At 46.5% G+C, this 25,508-nt stretch overlaps 1 protein-coding gene across 1 annotated transcript in view; it reads left to right on the top strand.

The window, feature by feature from the left end:
* Positions 1-25,508, top strand: part of LOC124012069 (lipopolysaccharide-responsive and beige-like anchor protein) — a 419,063-nt gene that overhangs the window by 79,609 nt on the left and 313,946 nt on the right. The window contains exons 19-25 of the mRNA XM_046325448.1: positions 149-257; positions 1,214-1,295; positions 3,966-4,089; positions 4,868-5,060; positions 21,824-23,410; positions 24,039-24,217; positions 24,999-25,152. Of these exons, the coding sequence (XP_046181404.1) occupies positions 149-257; positions 1,214-1,295; positions 3,966-4,089; positions 4,868-5,060; positions 21,824-23,410; positions 24,039-24,217; positions 24,999-25,152 (2,428 nt within the window). The remainder of the gene's footprint in view (positions 1-148; positions 258-1,213; positions 1,296-3,965; positions 4,090-4,867; positions 5,061-21,823; positions 23,411-24,038; positions 24,218-24,998; positions 25,153-25,508) is intronic.

Below are 25,508 nucleotides of genomic sequence, written 5' to 3'. Positions count from 1 at the left end.
TTTATAGTTAACTGTCAAGTTACATTTTTTGCATGTAATTAAGTGCAACACGATACACTAATACACTGTGTGGATAAAGGGATCAATGTGCTGGTACCAAATGTCAATGGATACTCACTGACCATTTGACCCTTGACCTTTGTTCCAGGAGGAAGTCAGAGGTCATGCTGGGTCACGGGCTCTTCTCCCTGCTCAACGAGCGACTGATGCTCCACTCCAACCAGTTCAGCATGACAACCTACAACGTGCTCTTCGAGGTCAGTTAGTCCCTCCCTCGTCTCTTCCTTGCCGTGTATGTGTAGGAGAGTCTATAAGAAAATGTAGTAGTTCTCTTTGCCTCCCCCATTTTGTATTTCCATTGGCTGATGATTTCCATCACTGTATTAGTTCAGTTATACATGCACTGATTACACATGAATGAATTCTGAGAAGCAATTATTTAGATTAGATGTGTGTTTTCTGAGTTAACACTTTTATAGTTTGTTTGATTAAGTTGTATAGAACGTTTAGTTAAACTCTAGTTTTCCTGTGGCCTGCGTCAGCTCTAGCTATTCTCCTTCTGTCTGGACCTGAATGGCATATCCCTTCTGAAAACATTGCAGTCCGTTTTGAATCATGATGTTCTATTACTACCCATTGGTAATAACTTAACTCAAATGATGGTCATTTGTGTGAATGTATCTATGTTATAATGGCATACCAAGACTTTTGATGGACATTAATGCACACTATATTAAACGCCACAGGAATCATGGACCGGTTGTATCTGACCTTGTAAATGACGTATTTTGACACACAGAAATATATGGGATTGACAGGAGACACTGGGGGAATTTCCTGTATTCCTCCTCTGCTGTTACTGTGAGATTGCCGTCTATTCGATTCGGCACTGATTCTTGTTACCTATTTCTTCTGTAAAGACTTGAACACATACGAACATATGTGGATTTCTATATGGCCCAATGTACCTCTTCCCTGGTGCTGTTAGTATGAGCTATAGATGCAGAAAGTATTTATGTAAATCTCATATCTCCCTTTTCTGTGCAGATCCTGGTTGAACTGAATACTTGTGACTGTGGAATTGCAATGTGGAACTCATGTACTTCTTGGTGCTATGAGCTATAGATTCACATAAAAGTATTTATGTCTCTCCTCTATTTCTCCCTTTTCTTTTCTCTCCTCGTCTCTTCTTTCTCCCTCTCCTTCTCCGTAGATCCTGACCGAGCAGATCTGCACTCAAGTGATCCATAAACAGCATCCGGACCCCGACTCCAATGTGAAGATTGTCAACCCGCGTGAGTCACCCCTCGGCATCCCACCACTAAATAAATCACCTTAACCTACCGTTGCATGCTTGACCAGACCTAGAGAGCCTCCTCTCCCTCACGGCCGCTGCCACTGTTATATACTGGCCAACAAATGTGGAGCATAAATTGAGGCTACAAAACTATACTACTCAAAAGGTATGTGATCATATACGATTAGGCTAATAGTGGTCGTGTTGGGCTATAAGATTCAGCTGGTACATATTAAGTCCATTTTTATTTGATTTTATATATAATAAAAAAGAGTAGCTATTGAGAGAAAAAAAACTACTTAATGAAATGATATTGTGACAGTATATTTAAAAAAATATATATGTTTCACAGCAAGTTAAAGTTGTGAAATATCAGTTTTATTCAGTTGATGTTCACACAACAGCTGAAGTGGAACTGAATAAAATGAGTGCATCGTTAAAGACCTCATGAAATCAACACCAGGCCCTGCGGCATTATATAATGTGAATAAGAAGCCTTTTCCTACTTTTGAAACTCAAATATAATTTTTCAAAAGTAGGTATTTGATCCATCCGGGAAATGACGCAACAAGCTTACATGGCAACTTAATATTTCATTAAGTTGATACACTATTGCATTATGTGGTATTTTTAATAAGAGTTTAGAGGAACAGGAATGTATAGTTCAAAATGTATCTCACAGACCATTTTACAGTTTTTCTTGGCAATTAGAAACATTTAAAAAATGATGTTTGCATTATGACCCTGTCTTCTGCAAAGGGTTTCTCATTTGATGTTTATCTTTTTAATATTCTGATAATGTACACATACAGTCATTTAAAGTAATACTCCCAGAGATGTAGCTGTTTCCCTTTTCTACCAGTGGCATATTTTTCTATACATGCCTCATTAAGAGGGACAACGTCCATGCTTAGTTTCTGTTTGATGCAACGTAACAAGCCCATAGCAACCTCATTGCTTTGATCAAAGTACTTGTCTCATCCTGTCCTCGTCTAGTATTTTCAGACCATTACTTACCTCTAATTTCACATGCCAGCTCTCAAAACCTTTTCATATGTGCGAGAATCAACTTCCCCAGCTGTGGCGGAGAGGGGGAAAAGAACTGAGTCAGGCTGAAATCACAACCGAGGTTTACTTTAACCCTGCTCTAATCGTACAATTTAGCCTCATTTGTGTGTGTGTGTTGTGTGTGTGTGTGTGTTACACATCTCATAGTCACACATTGATTAGCAAAGGCCCTTTATTGTGGTAAAGTCATCCAGTCGTGTGCAGCGTAAAATAGAGACTATGTGCTTTTTGCATGTGAACTGAACACACTTTATGGGAGTTCTGAGCCATGGGAGCACCATGGAGTCTGTTTCTCCTTTACTGTAGCTGCCTGCGTTCTCTTCTTGATGTTATCTGCTCTGAAGCCTCAAAATGGGCCTGATTGCAGTCTTTAGTAACGTCAGAGCGAATCAAACAAACTAAGGAAGTACCGTTTCCCTTAAATTAACTCCATGGAAAGAACCCAAGACCAAATGGGGGGGAAAAAAGACCCCGTACTCACATCCCTCCATCCCCCAGTAACATGCAGAGGTCATTTTCTGGCAGTGAGAGTTCAGTGATTCATAATTTGATTGACTAAGTCTTATAGAAACAACAAACGTCTGGGCTGCGAGGGGTCCTTGTTGGTTACCATCGGTTACCACCAAGGTCCAAGACGACAAAGTGAAATCATAACCCCCCCCCGGCTCAAGCTAAATGGACACTGACATAGTCTATATAATTCATCTAAACAGCCAGTCTCTTTAGGTTAACTAAAGAAAGGGTTCCAGGAAGCCTGCATAGGACTTTGGCAGGCGTGGTACACAAACAAACACACACACACACACACACACACACACACACACACACACACACACACACACACACACACACACACACACACACACACACACACACACACACACACACACACACACACACACACACACACACACACACACACACACACACACACACACACACACACACACACACACATCTCTGAGTTGAAACAATAGCAAACTTTTTTTGACCGTTTCCACCACATAAATGTTGAGGTGTCTGCTGACAGTCAAATCAAGATGGCTTGTGACACAAGGATTCACACATGTTGAGATGAATTGTCTGATTGTGTTGTTGAATTGTGGTCTGACTCTTACTCCCTCTGCAATTGATTTGTTTCATGGAAAGTGTGTTCATTTCAAAAATCCCTTATTATTTTTGCTATTTAGGATACACAATTTGAATCACTCATAGGGAGTAAAATGGTATTATTCAGTATCAATATTGTGATATTTTTCAAATGTTTTAAAATCAGTATTGTAGCATGTCACAATTTTCATACTACTTTCAAAACAATCAGAATTTATTTAGATTTATTCATTTATTTAAATGAATTCTCAGATTCTGTCTCTTGCTTAATCACTTCTTATTTGGTGAATCAGTATTAAAAACTCCTTATTTTAATGATGATATTATACTATGACAGACAACAGTCTGTTCTCTGCATTCCTCTGCTGACCGTCTGTTCTGTACGACCCGAGTCAGTAACCCTGCAGGGAAAGTAGTGCGTCTGTGTATTAAACCGTGTCAGACACCGTAGCGGGGCATTAACAGAACGTGTTTTCCTGTGTTTTGACAGAGGTCCTGAAGGTGATCGCTGCCCTGCTGAAGAACTCTCCCCTCTCCCCAGAGAGCATGGAGGTGCGCAGGGTCTTCCTGTCAGACATGATCAAACTGTTCAATAACAGCAAAGATAACAGGCGGTAAGGAACGTCGCAGCCCTGAAGTGTACTACCAAGTACACCACATTCTAGCACACTACATAGTACACTACGACAGGGTCTTCCTGTCAGACATGATCAAACTGTTCAATAACAGCAAAGATAACCGGAGGTAAGGAACGTCTCAGCCCTGAAGTGTCTCAGGGTCTTCCTGTCAGACATGATCAAACTGTTCAATAAGCCTCAGCCCTGAAGTGGACTACTCTGCAATAGACTACCACTAAACAAGAACTGGGTTCAAATAGAATTTGAAATCATTCAAATACTTTGAGGTTTTGCTTGAGCCCGCCTGGAGTGCCAGGTGGGCGGAGCTTTGTAGTTTTGCGACTATTCCATTGGTTCAGTTGCGCCAGGCAACCTCAATCAAGCGCAATCAATCCACTCTAGGGAGTATTTGAAAGGAAACAAATACTATTTGAACCCAGGTCGGCACCAATATCACTTCAATACATCCCTCTTGAGTTCAGTACATGTTTTCCTGGCATACATCCCCTGTCCGATTACATCTCCCAGTTAGTTCCTCATGTTGGTGCCGTGCTGGGGCTTTACTGCAGTGAGGCCAACAAGCTTTGTCCTTCATATGATCAGAGTACAGGATGTTTTGAAGATGTGTGATATTGTGTATCTGTACACTACATGAGTGTGCTGTGTATGTAGAATTGTTTTCAAATGTTTGAGTTATGTTTGTGTGTATGCACGCACATGCAATACTGTTCCTTCGGAGCGCTCATATCTGTGTGTGTTTGTGTGTGTCTATCAGGAGCCTGCTGCAGTGCTCGGTGTGGCAGGATTGGATGCTCTCTCTGTGCTTCATCAACCCCAAGAGCAGCGAGGAGCAAAAGGTCACTGAGATGGTGTACGCCATCTTCCGCATCCTGCTCTACCACGCCATCAAGTACGAGTGGGGCGGCTGGCGCGTGTGGGTGGACACCCTGTCCATCACCCACTCCAAGGTCAGAGAGCTCATTAACCCCGTCAGACGGTCAACCAAACTCTGTCTCACGGAGAGCACCAGGGCTTCTGGATAGGTTTCTATACGTCTCTGTGGATTGTCGACTCTTTCTCTTGCTCTTCCAATCTATTTGTTCTCTCTCTCCTCTTTTTAACTACGTCATTTTCTCTTTTTCATTCTTTTGTGAACACACACACTCCCCGCTCTCATTCACTCTCCTCTTACTTTCTCTTACTTACTCTTACTTTCTCTTACTTACTCTTACTTTCTCTTTCTTTAGCACTGAAATTAGACTCCACTCACCTCGCTGCCCTTTCTCCTACCTCAGCTTCTCCAGGAAGCCGTCAAGATCTATCTCAACTCTTTATCCAACCAGTCAGGGGCTTCCTTTTTTAAGGTGGATCCTGACATAATAACAGTCTCAGAGGAAATGTCCAAAGATCCCCCCCCCCTATCCTCAACGACCCACTCATAGATTAATAGTGACTGACTAACAGAGAAGTGCCTCTCTCTCTGTGCCCGTCAGATCGAGCCTGGTGGATATCTTGTGCTGATTATGATGTGAAAACGGCAGTGTGCTGGCTTAATGGAATCCGTTCTTTTTCCTCTTCCATCCCTTCTAGTCATTTATTTATGTATTGAGTTTCCCACTCTCTAGTTAAACATAAACTACCGGCTCTTCTTATTTCAGAAACTCAATTTAAAAAATGGCTGTTTAAAAATGAATTGTTGATATTGGATTACGGAGCCAGGTTCCAAGGCAGTGAAGTAATTTGGTCGGTGTCGGATTGTGGTGTGGGTGGCTTATTAAGCTTGGCATATTGGAGGTTGGTTGAGGGAAACTAGTCTTTTTTTGTGTTGAGGTGGATGTCTGTGGAGTTCTGAGGATGTAGTGATGGATAAGGGCCACTAGGGGGCACAGTTACACCATTTGGCTCTTTCTCTCTCCTTAGGACTGAAGTTGGTTGGCTTGGTTGCACAGTATTTGCGAGACCAAAACCTCAAGCCTGTCCTTGTGTACCCAACCTAAAGGTTGTATGCGAAAAAATAACTGTGTCTCTAGTATCATATCTGACTGAAGGATTTCTCATATAATTGGTAAGGACAGTGCTGAGTAAATATGTAGTTGTGGAGACGTGGGGGGAAAAAAAACAAAGAAAGCTACAAAATGACATCACCGCCAATTCTGGCTAGACTGTTCCAAATGGTTCTGCTGCCGTTTCTGCATTTTTGCCTTGGGACTTTAAGTGTCTTATCGTGACAGGCATTTTTCAGTAATTTCCTTTTTGTGATGTAATTTTGTACATAGACAAATGATAAGGACTATTTGACTTCAGAGTTTTACACAAGCTTAAACATCAAATCACGATTATTGCTTTCTACACTGTAGACTGTAGCAGTAAATACACAGCATTTATTCATGAGACCTTTAAGAAATGTCATTTTTTCCATGAAAGCACACCATGAATGATTCTTCACATATTTATTGATATATTGTATATTAAAGAATAGTTTTGCAGTAACATTACCCTTTTAAATGAGCTGGGAGCGGATGTGAAGACACATGTTAAAAGTCATAGACTTGTCCAATTGACATCAGTCCTGTGCAGTAGAAAATAAACCCAAAGTGACTGTTTATTTGTAAATAACACCTTGTGTGTTTAGGGTTGTGTGTCGCCCCGAGCTTATTGCTGTAGCACGTTGCACATGGCCACAATCACACACTGCTCTGTAGTTTCACTTTACGACACTGCCATACCAGCCGCTGTGCAAAAGAGTGTGCGACTGAGTAGAGGAGTTGATCATTCTCTTCAGGACTGGACACATGGTAATTGCCCTTTTCCCATAATTGCACAAGATTAATGCTCTTGCTGCTTAGCTCTGTTTACAGTGCCCCAGCACTAATCTAAAAAACAGCACCACACACACACACACACACACACACAGAGGGACCCATGCAGTCTTTGAATTGGGTAGGTGCGGCGGGCACTAGCCATCCAGATACATGCATTTGCTATAAAAAAAAACCTGGAGAAACTCAATTGCAATTTTATTGTCCGGTTTGATAGATTTCCTGCCACCTCTGTAGCACCAGAGCGGTTTGTCACTGTTGCTCTCCTCCCACGGCTGCTGTGTGTGTGTGTGTGTGTGTGTGTGTGTGTGTGTGTGTGTGTGTGTGTGTGTGTGTGTGTGTGTGTGTGTGTGTGTGTGTGTGTGTGTGTCTACCACTCTCTCCCTCTACACACACACAATTGTCTCCTCCTTCGCTCTAAGGTTTCTAGAAAGCCTATTCTGAACACATTGAATATTCATCCTGAGCTGCACCTCAACGATCAGAGAAACAAGGCCTCATCAATTTAACCAGCCCACCGGGATCATCCTGATAAATACAGACACACGTTCAGAAGTATCTACATACTGTATACACACACCTTCTGCTATGCATCTAAGCCTCTATCCATTTCATTATTTATATGCCGTTTGGAATACATTGTGTATATTACGCAATTGAAAAAAGAAGTGCCTCTGTTTCTAATGTGAATTTTTATGAAAATTGATTAAATTAATTTATACATTTCCCACAAAAATAATGTTGTTATTATTCACTGAATCCTGTTTCACTAATGTATTACTTCCATTATTACAGTGAAATCACCTCTGCCTCATGTAATCCTGTGCTTTTCAAATCTATAGTTCTGGTTAAATAAGGTGATACTAGACATTTCACTTCAAGCCTCTTTTTAATCATAATGACCAAACCTGTACACGTTAGTGGTGGAGAAGACGGGGTTTTCATCCTGCATCAGTATTTACAGTAGTGGTGGAGAAGACCGGGTTTTCATCCTGCATCAGTATTTACAGTAGTGGTGGAGAAGACCGGGTTTTCATCCTGCATCAGTATTTACAGTAGTGGTGGAGAAGACTGGGTTTTCATCCTGCATCAGTATTTACAGTAGTGGTGGAGAAGACCAGGTTTTCATCCTGCATCAGTATTTACAGTAGTGGTGGAGAAGACCGGGTTTTCATCCTGCATCAGTATTTACAGTAGTGGTGGAGAAGACTGGGTTTTCATCCTGCATCAGTATTTACAGTAGTGGTGGAGAAGACCGGGTTTTCATCCTGCATCAGTATTTACAGTAGTGGTGGAGAAGACCGGGTTTTCATCCTGCATCAGTATTAACAGTAGTGGTGGAGAAGACCGGGTTTTCATCATCAGTATTTACAGTAGTGGGGTCCATGTGTAGCTCAGTTGGTAGAGCATGGCGCTTGTAACGCCAGGGTAGTGGGTTCAATCCCCGGGACCACCCATACGTAGAATGTATGCACACATGACTGTAAGTCGCTTTGGATAAAAGCGTCTGCTAAATGGCATATATTATTATTATATTATATTTAACATGGGGGCGATAGAGGGAGATTTTCAGAAATTGCTTCCATCTTTCCTTGCCTGCCCAGACTGAGCTAAAGCAGCACTAGTCTAGATGATACCAGTTCAGGTGACTTTCAGATCTCCCTGTAGTCTGCTGCAGACTCCTGAATGGTCACCTGGGATAATATGAAATTATGTGATTGGACCACTGGGACCTGCTGGGTGACTTTAGTTGCAATTGGACATGTATGACCGTCTGGCAGATCCTGTGTGTGTGTGTGTGTGTGTGCAGTCAAAGGTCTTGCCTGTGTGTAACTGTTGGTTGTGTGGGGTGGTTGCACATGTGTATGAAAAGTATGATGAATGCACACCTTTCTGTATGAATGAACCAACATGTTAGTGTGTGTGTGTGCGCGCCCACGTGTGTACACAAATGTGTGTGTCCTTTATCGGAGCCAGAGCAGCAGCAGGCTTTGTGCTGCAGTGTGAGCAGACCAGGCAGATGTTTCTGCAGGTGGGCCTGCTGACACCACACACACACACACACACACGATGCCTTTCTACCAGCTCTGTGCACAAATGAGTTGGATTTGAGGAAGATTTCTAAATCAGTCATCAGTGTGTGAAGGACTCCGTATCCTTCTAGCGTCAACAGTCAGCTTCTCTGTAGCATCCACCTTGTGGAAATGATGACATCTGACATTAACAGATGAAGAGACATTAGTGCAGGAGTGCTTGTGAAGCAGAAGAAACCAGATGGGGCCTTCAGATATCGCCCTGTTTGAATCATGTCTATTTCTACCCTTTTATTAGATCAATAGCCGTTTGTACACATTACAAACTGTGTGTTTACTCTAATGTGGACGCGAGTTCTCTACTAGCAGCAGTTCACAAGACACAAGGGAGTATGGATCCACAGTACAAAGCCTCCCAGTATTGAGACTCAACATGTTGAGATGTAGCCTCTAGACTCTCTCTATTGTTCAGCCTTAATGCAGAGATGGACACATCGACAACTCCACAAAGGAGAGGGAAGTGCAGGACATGGAGAACATTGACCAGGGCTACACACACACACACACACACACACACACACACACACACACACACACACACACACACACACACACACACACACACACACACACACACACACACACACACACACACACACACACACACACACACACACACACACACACACACACACACACACACACACACACACACACACACACACACACACACACACACACACACACACACACACACACACACAATATGGTCTACAGGACTTCTCATGGGGTAAAATGTAGGTCTAGTGTGTATTGTATAGAAGTTCCACAGTGCTGAGGCTGAGCAGTGGGAGTTATTGGGATATCTACTTAGTACCTTAGTTTCCCTAAACAAATGAGACTGTATCTGGTCCTACTTAGAACTGTCTGGTGGCCCACCTGTGGACTCTGTCCCATAGCTTGGGAACACAACTGTGTGAGCTATAGGAGGAAAATGTAACTGTCTGTCTGTCCTTAACCATGTGGTCTTAATGGTCGCCCTTCTGGTTCCCAAAGACATCACCAGTCAGTGCTCTGCTCGGATTCCTGCTTTACATGATCAGGGAAAAAGGATCTAGGAAAGTAGAGAGAGAGAGAAAGGGAGAACAAGAAAAAGAAAGGGGGAGAGGGAGGAAAAAGAGAGAGAGCGAAACAGTGAAAGGAAGAGTTCCGTCCAGGGTTCCGTCCAGGCAGGACTGCGGCAGGCAGAGACAGACGACATTGATTTGGGAGGAGGGAGGAATTGCATTTAGCTAATTGGATTAGAGCTGCGCTGGCTTTCCCCATTTCCCCTTTGTTTTGTGGTCACCGCCTATCTATTGATCTCAATGGGACTCCCAGGTCCTAACCTGCTATAGGGGGTCTCCCTGGACCAGTGGTGAGCCACCCAGCCTCACACCACACAGCCTGCGGTCTGGGGCCCAGACTGATCTCTGAACAGTTGTTAAGTGGACTAAGAGAAGGATTGAGGACTGCAGCCAAACCCTGCATTGCATTCAGGTTCCAGATTGGTCTGCGTTGTGATGTCAGTTTGTATTATATTGAGTTGAAATGAGATTGGAATACAGTTTGTTTACAGGTGGGTTGTTTAGAGGGATATTGAAATCTGATAACCTATGTTTTTTTTCAGGTTGTCATTTATTTTAGTTTATAATGCTGTTTGTAAGGTCAATTTGCAGCGCTGTATTATTTGTCTATAGAGAGCGCGTCCAGTTAATAGCTGTCAGGTTAGAATAGCCTGCACTGTTTTCCTACACTACCATAAAAATGTTCCATACCCTTAACCAAGACGTGGACTAGAATTAAATTAGACCAGATTGGCTAAACTGATGCCATGGCCACCCAGTGCTGCTGGTCTCTTATCGTAGCTCTACGCTAACCACTGTTTTAAATACAAGTACAGTACTCTCATTCTAATGGTAATTCAATCTTTATAGAAACCCATTTAAGGCCAACATGCATTATTTTAATGTACTGCATCGCAGTGTGACGTTATTCCACTGACTAACCACTCCAGTGTAGTTTCCATATGGTCATACTGCTCTACTTTGAATGCAATGCATCGTGTTTTTAATTGGTAAAAAATGCTAAATGAAGCAGAAACTAATGGGGAGGGGGGAGAAGGTTAAGTCACTCGGTCACTAGACTGTGATCGTTAAAGCGGAGAGAGAAGGCCGTTACTATCGGTGAGGAGGGAGGAGAAGGCTAAGTCACTAGACTGTGATCGTTAAACTGGAGAGAGAAGGCCGTTACTATCGGTGAGGAGGGAGGAGAAGGCTAGGTCACTAGACTGTGATCGTTAAACTGGAGGGAGAAGGCCGTTACTATCGGTGAGGAGGGAGGAGAAGGCTAAGTCACTAGACTGTGATCGTTAAACTGGAGGGAGTAGGCCGTTACTATCGGTGAGGAGGGAGGAGAAGGGTCAGTCACTAGACTGTGATCGTTAATCCGGAGAGAGAAGGCCGTTACTATCGGTGAGGAGGGAGGAGAAGGCTAAGTCACTAGACTGTGATCGTTATAGCGGAGAGAGAAGGCCGTTACTATCGGTGAGGAGGGAGGAGAAGGGTCAGTCACTAGACTGTGATCGTTATACCGGAGAGAGAAGGACGTTACTATCGGTGAGGAGAAGGGTCAGTCACTAGACTGTGATCGTTAAACCGGAGAGAGAAGGCCGTTACTATCGGTGAGGAGGGAGGAGAAGGCTAAGTCACTAGACTGTGATCGTTATACCGGAGAGAGACTGCCGTTACTATCGGTGAGGAGAAGGCTAAGTCACTATACTGTGATCGTTATACAGGAGAGAGAAGGCCGTTACTATCAGTGAGGAGGGAGGAGAAGGCTAAGTCACTAGACTGATCGTTAATCCGGAGAGAGAAGGCCGTTACTATCGGTGAGGAGGGAGGAGAAGGCTAAGTCACTAGACTGTGATCGTTAATCCGGAGAGAGAAGGCTGTTACTATCGGTGAGGAGGAGAGAGAAGGCTAAGTCACTAGACTGTGATCGTTAAACTGGAGGGAGAAGGCCGTTACTATCGGTGAGGAGGAGGAGAAGGGTCAGTCACTAGACTGTGATCGTTAAACCGGAGAGAGAAGGCCGTTACTATCGGTGAGGAGGGAGGAGAAGGGTCAGTCACTAGACTGTGATCGTTAAACTGGAGGGAGGGAGGAGAAGGCTAAGTCACTAGACTGATCATTAAACCGTTAGGCCGTTACTATCGGTGAGGAGGAGGAGAAGGGTCAGTCACTAGACTGTGATCGTTACGTTATCGGTGAGACTGATCGTTAATCCGGAGAGAGAAGGCCGTTACTATCGGTGAGGAGGGAGGAGAAGGCTAAGTCACTAGACTGTGATCGTTAAACCGGAGAGAGAAGGCCGTTACTATCGGTGAGGAGGGAGGAGAAGGCTAAATCACTAGACTGTGATCGTTAAACTATCGGTGAGGAGGGAGGAGAAGGCTAAGTCACTAGACTGTGATCGTTATCGGAGAGGACTGCCGATCGGTGAGGGAAGGCTAAGTCACTAGACTGTGATCGTTATACAGGAGAGAGAAGTTCTATCAGTGAGGAGGGAGGAGAAGGCTAAGTCACTGACTGATCGTTAATCCGGAGAGAGAAGGCCGTTACTATCGGTGAGGAGGGAGGAGAAGGCTAAATCACTAGACTGTGATCGTTAAACTGGAGGGAGAAGGCCGTTACTATCGGTGAGGAGGGAGGAGAAGGGTCAGTCACTAGACTGTGATCGTTAAACCGGAGAGAGAAGGCCGTTACTATCGGTGAGGAGGGAGGAGAAGGCTCAGTCACTAGACTGTGATCGTTAAACCGGAGAGAGAAGGCCGTTACTATCGGTGAGGAGGGAGGAGAAGGGTCAGTCACTAGACTGTGATCGTTAAACTGGAGGGAGAAGGCCGTTACTATCGGTGAGGAGGGAGGAGAAGGCTAAGTCACTAGACTGTGATCGTTATAGCGGAGAGAGAAGGCCGTTACTATCGGTGAGGAGGGAGGAGAAGGGTCAGTCACTAGACTGTGATCGTTATACCGGAGAGAGAAGGACGTTACTATCGGTGAGGAGAAGGGTCAGTCACTAGACTGTGATCGTTAAACCGGAGAGAGAAGGCCGTTACTATCGGTGAGGAGGGAGGAGAAGGCTAAGTCACTAGACTGTGATCGTTTACCGGAGAGAGAACCGGAGAAGGAAGTCACTAGACTGTGATCGTTATACAGGAGAGAGAAGGCCCTTACTATCAGTGAGGAGGGAGGAGAAGGCTAAGTCACTAGACTGATCGTTAATCCGGAGAGAGAAGGCCGTTACTATCGGTGAGGAGGGAGGAGAAGGCTAAATCACTAGACTGTGATCGTTAAACTGGAGGGAGAAGGCCGTTACTATCGGTGAGGAGGGAGGAGAAGGGTCAGTCACTAGACTGTGATCGTTAAACCGGAGAGAGAAGGCCGTTACTATCGGTGAGGAGGGAGGAGAAGGCTAAGTCACTAGACTGTGATCGTTTCCGGAGAAGAAGGCTGTTACTATCGGTGAGGAGGGAGGAGAAGGCTAAGTCACTAGACTGTGATCGTTAAACTCGTTACTATCGGTGAGGAGGGAGGAGAAGGGTCAGTCACTAGACTGTGATCGTTAAACCGGAGAGAGAAGGCCGTTACTATCGGTGAGGAGGGAGGAGAAGGGTCAGTCACTAGACTGTGATCGTTAAACTGAGGAGAAGGGTTACTATCGGTGAGGAGAAGGCTAAGTCACTAGACTGATCATTAAACCGGAGAGAGAAGGCCGTTACTATCGGTGAGGAGGGAGGAGAAGGGTCAGTCACTAGACTGTGATCGTTAAACCGGAGGGAGAAGGACGTTACTATCGGTGAGGAGAAGGCTAAGTCACTAGACTGATCGTTAATCCGGAGAGAGAAGGCCGTTACTATCGGTGAGGAGGGAGGAGAAGGCTAAGTCACTAGACTGTGATCGTTAAACCGGAGAGAGAAGGCCGTTACTATCGGTGAGGAGGGAGGAGAAGGCTAAATCACTAGACTGTGATCGTTAATCCGGAGAGAGAAGGACGTTACTATCGGTGAGGAGGGAGGAGAAGGGTCAGTCACTAGACTGTGATCGTTAAACCGGAGAGAGAAGGCCGTTACTATCGGTGAGGAGGGAGGAGAAGGCTCAGTCACTAGACTGTGATCGTTAAACCGGAGAGAGAAGGCCGTTACTATCGGTGAGGAGGGAGGAGAAGGGTCAGTCACTAGACTGTGATCGTTAAACTGGAGGGAGAAGGCCGTTACTATCGGTGAGGAGAAGGCTAAGTCACTAGACTGATCATTAAACCGGAGAGAGAAGGCCGTTACTATCGGTGAGGAGGGAGGAGAAGGGTCAGTCACTAGACTGTGATCGTTAAACCGGAGGGAGAAGGACGTTACTATCGGTGAGGAGAAGGCTAAGTCACTAGACTGATCGTTAATCCGGAGAGAGAAGGCCGTTACTATCGGTGAGGAGGGAGGAGAAGGCTAAGTCACTAGACTGTGATCGTTAAACCGGAGAGAGAAGGCCGTTACTATCGGTGAGGAGGGAGGAGAAGGCTAAATCACTAGACTGTGATCGTTAAACGGTGAGGAGGGAGGAGAAGGGTCAGTCACTAGACTGTGATCGTTAAACCGGAGAGAGAAGGCCGTTACTATCGGTGAGGAGGGAGGAGAAGGCTCAGTCACTAGACTGTGATCGTTAAACCGGAGGGAGAAGGACGTTACTATCGGTGAGGAGAAGGCTAAGTCACTAGACTGTGATCGTTATACCGGAGAGAGAAGGCCGTTACTATCGGTGAGGAGAAGGCTAAGTCACTAGACTGATCGTTAATCCGGAGAGAGAAGGCCGTTACTATCGGTGAGGAGGGAGGAGAAGGGTCAGTCACTAGACTGTGATCGTTAAACTGGAGGGAGAAGGCCGTTACTATCGGTGAGGAGAAGGCTAAGTCACTAGACTGTGATTGTTAAACCGGAGAGAGACTGCCGTTACTATCGGTGAGGAGAAGGGTCAGTCACTAGACTGTGATCGTTATACCGGAGAGAGAAGGACGTTACTATCGGTGAGGAGAAGGGTCAGTCACTAGACTGTGATCGTTAAACCGGAGAGAGAAGGCCGTTACTATCGGTGAGGAGGGAGTAGAAGGCTAAGTCACTAGACTGTGATCGTTATACCGGAGAGAGACTGCCGTTACTATCGGTGAGGAGGGAGGAGAAGGGTCAGTCACTAGACTGTGATCGTTAATCCGGAGAGAGAAGGACGTTACTATCGGTGAGGAGGGAGGAGAAGGCTAAGTCACTAGACTGTGATCGTTATAGCGGAGAGAGAAGGCCGTTACTATCGGTGAGGAGGGAGGAGAAGGGTCAGTCACTAGACTGTGATCGTTATACCGGAGAGAGAAGGACGTTACTATCGGTGAGGAGGGAGGAGAAGGCTAAGTCACTAGACTGTGATCGTTATAGTGGAGAGAGAAGGCCGTTACTATCGGTGAGGAGGGGGTAGAAGGGTCAGTCACTAGACTGTGATCGTTAAACTGGAGGGAGAAGGCCGTTACTATCGGTGAGGAGGGAGGAGAAGAGTCAGTCACTAGACTGTGATCGTTATACCGGAGAGAGAAGGACGTTACTATCGGTGAGGAGGGAGGAGAAGGCTAAGTCACTAGACTGTGATCGTTAAACCGGAGAGAGACTGCCGTTACTATCGGTGAGGAGAAGGGTCAGTCACTAGACTGTGATCGTTAAACCGGAGAGAGAAGGCCGTTACTATCGGTGAGGAGGGAGGAGAAGGCTAAGTCACTAGACTGTGATCGTTATACCGGAGAGAGACTGCCGTTACTATCGGTGAGGAGAAGGCTAAGTCACTAGACTGTGATCGTTATACCGGAGAGAGAAGGCCGTTACTATCAGTGAGGAGGGAGGAGAAGGCTAAGTCACTAGACTGATCGTTAATCCAGAGAGAGAAGGCCGTTACTATCGGTGAGGAGGGAGGAGAAGGCTAAATCACTAGACTGTGATCGTTAAACTGGAGGGAGAAGGCCGTTACTATCGGTGAGGAGGGAGGAGAAGGGTCAGTCACTAGACTGTGATCGTTAAACCGGAGAGAGAAGGCCGTTACTATCGGTGAGGAGGGAGGAGAAGGCTAAGTCACTAGACTGTGATCGTTAATCCGGAGAGAGAAGGCTGTTACTATCGGTGAGGAGGGAGGAGAAGGCTAAGTCACTAGACTGTGATCGTTAAACTGGAGGGAGAAGGCCGTTACTATCGGTGAGGAGGGAGGAGAAGGGTCAGTCACTAGACTGTGATCGTTAAACCGGAGAGAGAAGGCCGTTACTATCGGTGAGGAGGGAGGAGAAGGGTCAGTCACTAGACTGTGATCGTTAAACTGGAGGGAGAAGGCCGTTACTATCGGTGAGGAGAAGGCTAAGTCACTAGACTGATCATTAAACCGGAGAGAGAAGGCCGTTACTATCGGTGAGGAGGGAGGAGAAGGGTCAGTCACTAGACTGTGATCGTTAAACCGGAGGGAGAAGGACGTTACTATCGGTGAGGAGAAGGCTAAGTCACTAGACTGATCGTTAATCCGGAGAGAGAAGGCCGTTACTATCGGTGAGGAGGGAGGAGAAGGCTAAGTCACTAGACTGTGATCGTTAAACCGGAGAGAGAAGGCCGTTACTATCGGTGAGGAGGGAGGAGAAGGCTAAATCACTAGACTGTGATCGTTAATCCGGAGAGAGAAGGACGTTACTATCGGTGAGGAGGGAGGAGAAGGGTCAGTCACTAGACTGTGATCGTTAAACCGGAGAGAGAAGGCCGTTACTATCGGTGAGGAGGGAGGAGAAGGCTCAGTCACTAGACTGTGATCGTTAAACCGGAGGGAGAAGGACGTTACTATCGGTGAGGAGAAGGCTAAGTCACTAGACTGTGATCGTTATACCGGAGAGAGAAGGCCGTTACTATCGGTGAGGAGAAGGCTAAGTCACTAGACTGATCGTTAATCCGGAGAGAGAAGGCCGTTACTATCGGTGAGGAGAAGGGTCAGTCACTAGACTGTGATCGTTAAACTGGAGAGAGAAGGCCGTTACTATCGGTGAGGAGAAGGCTAAGTCACTAGACTGTGATTGTTAAACCGGAGAGAGACTGCCGTTACTATCGGTGAGGAGAAGGGTCAGTCACTAGACTGTGATCGTTATACCGGAGAGAGAAGGACGTTACTATCGGTGAGGAGGAGGAGAAGGCTCAGTCACTAGACTGTGATCGTTAAACCGGAGAGAGAAGGCCGTTACTATCGGTGAGGAGGGAGGAGAAGGGTCAGTCACTAGACTGTGATCGTTAAACCGGAGAGAGACTGCCGTTACTATCGGTGAGGAGGGAGGAGAAGGCTAAGTCACTAGACTGTGATCGTTATCCGGAGAGAGAAGGCTGTTACTATCGGTGAGGAGGGAGGAGAAGGCTAAGTCACTAGACTGTGATCGTTAAACTGGAGAGAGAAGGCCGTTACTATCAGTGAGGAGGAGGAGAAGGCTAAGTCACTAGACTGATCGTTAATCCGGAGAGAGAAGGCCGTTACTATCGGTGAGGAGGGAGGAGAAGGCTAAGTCACTAGACTGTGATCGTTCGTTACTATCGGTGAGGAGAAGGCTAAGTCACTAGACTGTGATCGTTATACCGGAGAGAGAAGGCCGTTACTATCGGTGAGAGAAGGCTAAGTCACTAGACTGATCGTTAATCCGGAGAGAAGGCCGTTACTATCAGTCACTAGACTGTGATCGTTAAACCGGAGAGAGAAGGCCGTTACTATCGGTGAGGAGGGAGGAGAAGGCTAAGTCACTAGACTGTGATCGTTAATCCGGAGAGAGAATGCTGTTACTATCGGTGAGGAGGGAGGAGAAGGCTAAGTCACTAGACTGTGATCGTTAAACTGGAGGGAGAAGGCCATTACTATCGGTGAGGAGAAGGCTAAGTCACTAGACTGATCGTTAAACCGGAGAGAGAAGGCCGTTACTATCGGTGAGGAGGGAGGAGAAGGGTCAGTCACTAGACTGTGATCGTTAAACCGGAGGGAGAAGGACGTTACTATCGGTGAGGAGAAGGCTAAGTCACTAGACTGTGATCGTTATACCGGAGAGAGAAGGCCGTTACTATCGGTGAGGAGAAGGCTAAGTCACTAGACTGATCGTTAATCCGGAGAGAGAAGGCCGTTACTATCGGTGAGGAGAAGGCTAAGTCACTAGACTGTGATCGTTAAACCGGAGAGAGAAGGCCGTTACTATCGGTGAGGAGGGAGGAGAAGGCTAAATCACTAGACTGTGATCGTTAATCCGGAGAGAGAAGGACGTTACTATCGGTGAGGAGGGAGGAGAAGGGTCAGTCACTAGACTGATCGTTAATCCGGAGAGAGAAGGCCGTTACTATCGGTGAGGAGGGAGGAGAAGGGTCAGTCACTAGACTGTGATCGTTAATCCGGAGAGAGAAGGCCGTTACTATCGGTGAGGAGGGAGAAGGCTAAGTCACTAGACTGTGATCGTTAAACTGGAGGGAGAAGGCCGTTACGATCGGTGAGGAGAAGGCTAAGTCACTAGACTGTGATCGTTATACCGGAGAGAGAAGGACGTTACTATCGGTGAGGAGAAGGGTCAGTCACTAGACTGTGATCGTTAAACCGGAGAGAGAAGGCCGTTACTATCGGTGAGGAGGGAGGAGAAGGCTAAGTCACTAGACTGTGATCGTTATACCGGAGAGAGACTGCCGTTACTATCGGTGAGGAGGGAGGAGAAGGGTCAGTCACTAGACTGTGATCGTTAATCCGGAGAGAGAAGGACGTTACTATCGGTGAGGAGGGAGGAGAAGGTCACTAGACTGTGTCACTATCGGTAGACTGTGATCGTTATACCGGAGAGAGAAGGACGTTACTATCGGTGAGGAGGGAGGAGAAGGCTAAGTCACTAGACTGTGATCGTTATAGTGGAGAGAGAGGCCGTTACTATCGGTGAGGAGGGGAGAAGGGCTCAGTCACTAGACTGTGATCGTTAAACTGGAGGAGAAGGCCGTTACTATCGGTGAGGAGGGAGGAGAAGAGTCAGTCACTAGACTGTGATCGTTATACCGGAGAGAGAAGGACGTTACTATCGGTGAGGAGGGAGGAGAAGGCTAAGTCACTAGACTGTGATCGTTAAACCGGAGAGAGACTGGATCGGTGAGGAGAAGGGGTCACTAGACTGTGATCGTTATCGGAGGTGAGCATCGGGAGGAGAAGGGTCAGTCACTAGACTGTGATCGTTAAACCGGAGAGAGAAGGCCGTTACTATCGGTGAGGAGGGAGGAGAAGGCTAAGTCACTAGACTGTGATCGTTAATCCGGAGAGAGAAGGCTGTTACTATCGGTGAGGAGGGAGGAGAAGGCTAAGTCACTAGACTGTGATCGTTAAACTGGAGGGAGAAGGCCATTACTATCGGTGAGGAGAAGGCTAAGTCACTAGACTGATCGTTAAACCGGAGAGAGAAGGCCGTTACTATCGGTGAGGAGGGAGGAGAAGGGTCAGTCACTAGACTGTGATCGTTAAACCGGAGGGAGAAGGACGTTACTATCGGTGAGGAGAAGGCTAAGTCACTAGACTGTGATCGTTAAACCGGAGAGAGAAGGCCGTTACTATCGGTGAGGAGAAGGCTAAGTCACTAGACTGATCGTTAATCCGGAGAGAGAAGGCCGTTACTATCGGTGAGGAGAAGGCTAAGTCACTAGACTGTGATCGTTAAACCGGAGAGAGAAGGCCGTTACTATCGGTGAGGAGGGAGGAGAAGGCTAAATCACTAGACTGTGATCGTTAATCCGGAGAGAGAAGGACGTTACTATCGGTGAGGAGGGAGGAGAAGGGTCAGTCACTAGACTGATCGTTAATCCGGAGAGAGAAGGCCGTTACTATCGGTGAGGAGGGAGGAGAAGGGTCAGTCACTAGACTGTGATCGTTAATCCGGAGAGAGAAGGCCGTTACTATCGGTGAGGAGGGAGAAGGCTAAGTCACTAGACTGTGATCGTTAAACTGGAGGGAGAAGGCCGTTACGATCGGTGAGGAGAAGGCTAAGTCACTAGACTGATCGTTAAACCGGAGGGAGAAGGCCGTTACTATCGGTGAGGAGAAGGCTAAGTCACTAGACTGATCGTTAAACCGGAGAGAGAAGGCCGTTACTATCGGTGAGGAGGGAGGAGAAGGCTAAGTCACTAGACTGTGATCGTTAAACCGGAGAGAGAAGGACGTTACTATCGGTGAGGAGGGAGGAGAAGGCTAAGTCACTAGACTGTGATCGTTATAGCGGAGAGAGAAGGCCGTTACTATCGGTGAGGAGGGAGAAGGCTAAGTCACTAGACTGTGATCGTTAAACTGGAGGGAGAAGGCCGTTACGATCGGTGAGGAGAAGGCTAAGTCACTAGACTGATCGTTAAACCGGAGGGAGAAGGCCGTTACTATCGGTGAGGAGAAGGCTAAGTCACTAGACTGATCGTTAAACCGGAGAGAGAAGGCCGTTACTATCGGTGAGGAGGGAGGAGAAGGCTAAGTCACTAGACTGTGATCGTTAAACCGGAGAGAGAAGGACGTTACTATCGGTGAGGAGGGAGGAGAAGGCTAAGTCACTAGACTGTGATCGTTAAACCGGAGAGTGAATTCCGTTATTATCGGTGCGTTTAGAAAGCCCTCTTTACTTTTCTACTCTGAGAAAACAGATATGGATTAACAATCACAGCCAACCTAGTACCAGAAGATTAATGACCAGCCTTGTAGCCATCTAATTTAGAACATTAATGACTAACGCCTAATTAAATACAAATTCTCTCTCTCTGTCTCTCTCTGTCTCTCTGTCTCTCTGTCTCTCTGTCTCTCTCTCTGTCTCTCTCTCTGTCTCTGTCTCTGTCTCTCGGTCTCTCTCGGTCTCTCTCGGTCTCTCTCGGTCTCTCTCGGTCTCTCTCTGTCTCTCTCTGTCTCTCTCTGTCTCTCTCTGTCTCTCTCTGTCTCTCTCTGTCTCTCTCTGTCTCTCTCTGTCTCTCTCTGTCTCTCTCTGTCTCTCTCTGTCTCTCTCGGTCTCTCTCGGTCTCTCTCGGTCTCTCTCGGTCTCTCGGTCTCTGTCTCTCTCGGTCTCTGTCTCTCTCGGTCTCTGTCTCTCTCGGTCTCTGTCTCTCTCGGTCTCTGTCTCTCTCGGTCTCTGTCTCTCTCTCTCGGTCTCTGTCTCTCTCTCTCGGTCTCTAGATGTTCTTAGTTAAAAGCAGCGTAGATAATCTAGTTTGGATGTATTTTCTCTCTCTTTACTCCCCTTTGACTTTCTGTCCTCAGAGCCACAGTGATTAATGCAGAGCCTTAAATTAGGAGAGTGATGATTTTCCGATGACACACGGACGCTGTTCAACTGGCAGACACACTTTACAGTATCTACTAACTCATCTATGACTGCTAACATGGATGGGTGATGGTCTCTTCCTCAAATGCCACAGCAGATAATTGTCCTCTATTGACTCCCAGATGGTGACGAGATGATACTCTGTCACTGACCCTCAGGCAATGGGGGTGGCAGGTAGCCTAGTGGTTAAGAGCATTGGGCCAGTAACCCGAAAGGTCACTGGTTCGACTCCCCGAGCCGACTAAGTGAAACATCTATCTATGTGCCCTTGAGCAAGGCACTTAACCCGAATTGCTCCTGTAAGTCGCTCTGGATAAATTACTAAAATGTAAAAAAAATATTATCTATGTAGCTAAAATCTGGTCTAAAGTTTGTTGTAAGGCCCCACATGGCGTCTGTCAAATGAAACTAATACTTTGCTTTGTTTGTTGTTTATGTTTGCAGGTGACCTTTGAGCAGCACAAGGAGAACCTGGCCCGTATGTTCCGTCAGTACCAGAGACTGGGCTCCGAGGGCGATGCAGCTGGTATCCGGACCATTTCCGGGGCCAGCCGAGACTCTGAGATTCTGGGCCAGCTCCGGACCAACAGGGATCAGGGGGAGGAGACTGCCCCCTCCACCGTGATCGAGCTCACCATTGACCCAGAGGGGGTGTCCCAGAACCAGGAGTCCCCCAACACTACCCCTCCCTCAGCAACCTCAGCATCTGCTTCCACCCCCAGCCCTCCAGAGAGAGAAGGAGATAGAAGTCAGAGGGGTAAACCACCCATAACTGTGTCCAACATGCTGGCCAGAGCTGAAGAAGAGGAGGAGGAGGAACTACAGCAGGTCCAGAATCAGATCTCTGAGGATCAGAGAGGATGTGCTGGTGACAGAGCTGAAGCTACTCCACAGGAGACTGAAGCTAAACTTACTGGGGATAAAGTCAGCAGTAAGACTGTTGAGGCCATGGCTGAGACTGAGACAGACACAGACAAGACTGATGAAGCTGCAGCAGCAAGCACAGCTGAAACAGACGAAGCGACCAGGCCAGAAACTGAAGACGCGAAGGTGGCTAAGACAGAAACAAGCGCCGATGCTAAAACATCTGATACCGACAAAGTAGTAAGACCTCAAACGGATGGAGAGAAGGGGTCAGAAACGCACAGCTGCAAAGCCTCCCACGTTCTTATGTCTGAAGATTCCCTGAACGAACCCAAGGAACCGGAACTGGCAAAGCAACCGGAGGAACAGGTCTCCGCTTCCATCTCGGCCTGCCAGCAGGGCAGCGTGGCGGAGGGGTCAGCGGTCGGGGCATCTGTCCAGTCAGTCAGTGACCAGGTCCGACCCAGCTCCACCGACGACAGCATGGAGGAATCCTCTTTTGTCTCCGCCGCTGGTGGAGAGGACGAAGAAAAGGAGCAAGAAGAGGTGAAGACAGAGGAGGTTGTTGTTGAGGAGGAGAAGATGGAAGAGGTTAAAGCAGAGGAGATCAACACAGAGGGTAAAACTGAAAAGCAGAAGTTAGAGAAGAATTTTGCCGAGGTCACAAAGTCAGCAGTGGAAAGTCAAGCGACACCACCTGCTTCTGTACCTGAGGAGAGTCGGACACAACCCCCTAAAATGGAGGAGATTGACCTTGACCCGTCTGCACCAGGCACCGACCCCACCAGCACAGAGCCAGCACGGCAACCTTTAGAGTCCACACCATCGCCCCCTACAGCCCTGGAGGCCATACTACCACCAGCAGCAGTCGGGGCCACTGTCTCTAAATCTGACACCTCACAGGCTGTAGCACCAGCAGAGGCCCCCAGCACCAAGGCGGTCCAGCCAGAAGCCCCACAGGCCTCAGGGGCCACAGAGGCCCCCAGCAGCAGGACTGAAACCTCTCCGAAAGTAGCCACTGCTACTGCTGTGGAGGCAGGGAAAGACTGTGTTGCAGAGGGCCCTGGCTCTGCCACCAAGACCAAAGAGATCCACATTGCCAGGCTGGATGTGTCCAGTGTGGCCTCAGACACAGAGAGACTGGCGCTAAAAGAGACCTCCACACCTGTATGTCATCACTGCTTCATCTATTTACTGATCTTGTGTCTTTCACGAAAAGTGCTTTATAATATACAGTATGTACGTGGGTATGGCTATATGGCTTCAGCTACACCTGTTTATATTTATATGGCTAATGCTAAAGCCAAAGCTAATCCTGTTTATATTTATATGGCTAATGCTAAAGCCAAAGCTAATCCTGTTTATATTTATATGGCTAATGCTAAAGCCAAAGCTAATCCTGTTTATATTTATATGGCTAATGCTAAAGCCAAAGCTAATCCTGTTTATTTTTATACGGCTAATGCTAAAGCCAAAGCTAATCCTGTTTATATTTATATGGCTAATGCTGAAGACAAAGCTAATCCTGTTTATATTTATATGGCTAATGCTGAAGACAAAGCTAATCCTGTTTATATTTATATGGCTAATGCTAAAGCCAAAGCTAATCCTGTTTATATGGCTAATGCTGAAGCCAAAGCTAATCCTGTTTATATGGCTAATGCTGAATACAAAGCTAATCCTGTTTATATTTATATGGCTAATGCTGAAGACAAATCAACTCCTTAGCTTAAGCTAATCCTGTTTATATATATGGCTAATGCTGCTGCTAACCGTCTTGAGTGCTGTACCACAGGAAGTTCCTCAGGGCGACGCGGCTGCAGCCGGTGCCTCAGGAGGCCAGGCCAGCGAGAGCAGCTCCTCCGCTCGCTCCACCATGTTCCGTATTCCAGAGTTCCGTTGGTCTCACATGCACCAGCGCCTGCTCACAGACCTGCTCTTCTCCATCGAGACTGACGTGCAGATGTGGAGGAGGTAAAGGAGGGGAATTGGCTGAAATACATGGAGAATTGCATAGCATTTTGATCTGATTTCTAACACTAGAATGGTTGCCGGACAGGCAACTTTCCAACTCACTAACTAAAAATAGTCTATCCTGCAAACAGTCTGATCTCCGGGTCGTTGCTGTAAATGAGAATGTGCTCTCAGTCAACTTACCTTGTAAAATAAGGGTCGGAAAAAAAACTCAGAAGTTTAAACAAAATAGATCTATGGTAATCTATGGTAAGACCTGAAAATGGTTGTCTAGCAATGATCAACATAATTTAGAAAAGAATAATGGGCAAATGTTGTACAATCTACATTTACATTTACATTTAAGTCATTTAGCAGACGCTCTTATCCAGAGCGACTTACAATCTAGGTGTGGAAAGCTCTTAGAGATTTACCCAGAAAGACTCATAGCTGTAATCGCTGCCAAAGGTGCTTCTACAAAGTGTTGACAAGGGAGTGTGAATACTTATGTCAATTAGATATTTCTGTGTTTCATTTTCAAAAAATTAGAAACATTTCTAAAAAAAAAAAAAGTTTCCGTTTGTCTATATAGGATATTGTGTCTAGATGGGTGATGGGAAAAAACATATTTGATCAATTTTGAATTCAGGCTTTAACACAACAAAATGTGGAATATTTCAAGGGGTATGAATACATTCTGAAGGCGCTGAAGGCATTGATTGTGTTGCACATTGATTCAATGGTTATAATGTTTAGCTTCTATGTACCTCTGTGTAATTTATGCCCGTCTCCTCTCTCCCAGTCACTCCACTAAGACGGTGATGGACTTTGTGAACAGCAGTGAGAATGTGGTGTTTGTCCACAACACAGTGCACCTCATCTCTCAGGTGGTGGACAACCTCATCATGTCCTGTGGAGGCATCCTGCCCCTGCTTTCTGCTGCCACATCCTCTTCAGTGAGAGACACTGTCTGTCTGGCTGTTGTGTGTGTCTGTTGTGTGTGTCTGTTGTGTGTGTCTGTTGTGTCTGTCTGTTGTGTCTCTGACGGTCTGTCTCTGACGGTCTGTCTCTGACGGTCTGTCTCTGACGGTCTGTCTCTGACGGTCTGTCGCTGACGGTCTGTCGCTGACGGTCTGTCGCTGACGTTCTGTCGCTGTCTGACGGTCTGTCTCTGTCTGACGGTCTGTCTGTGTCTGTCTGTGTCTGTCGGTCTGTGTCTGTCTGTCTGTCTGTCTGTCTGTCTGTCTGTCTGTCTGTCTGTCTGTCTGTCTGTCTGTCTGTCTGTCTGTCTGTCTGTCTGTCTGTCTGTCTG

The sequence above is a fragment of the Oncorhynchus gorbuscha genome, linkage group LG24 (assembly GCF_021184085.1).
Source record: "Oncorhynchus gorbuscha isolate QuinsamMale2020 ecotype Even-year linkage group LG24, OgorEven_v1.0, whole genome shotgun sequence".
NCBI classification, from domain to species: Eukaryota; Metazoa; Chordata; class Actinopteri; order Salmoniformes; family Salmonidae; genus Oncorhynchus; species Oncorhynchus gorbuscha.
The sequence above is the reverse complement of the archived record's forward strand: the minus strand, read 5'-3'. Positions and strand labels throughout refer to the sequence as shown.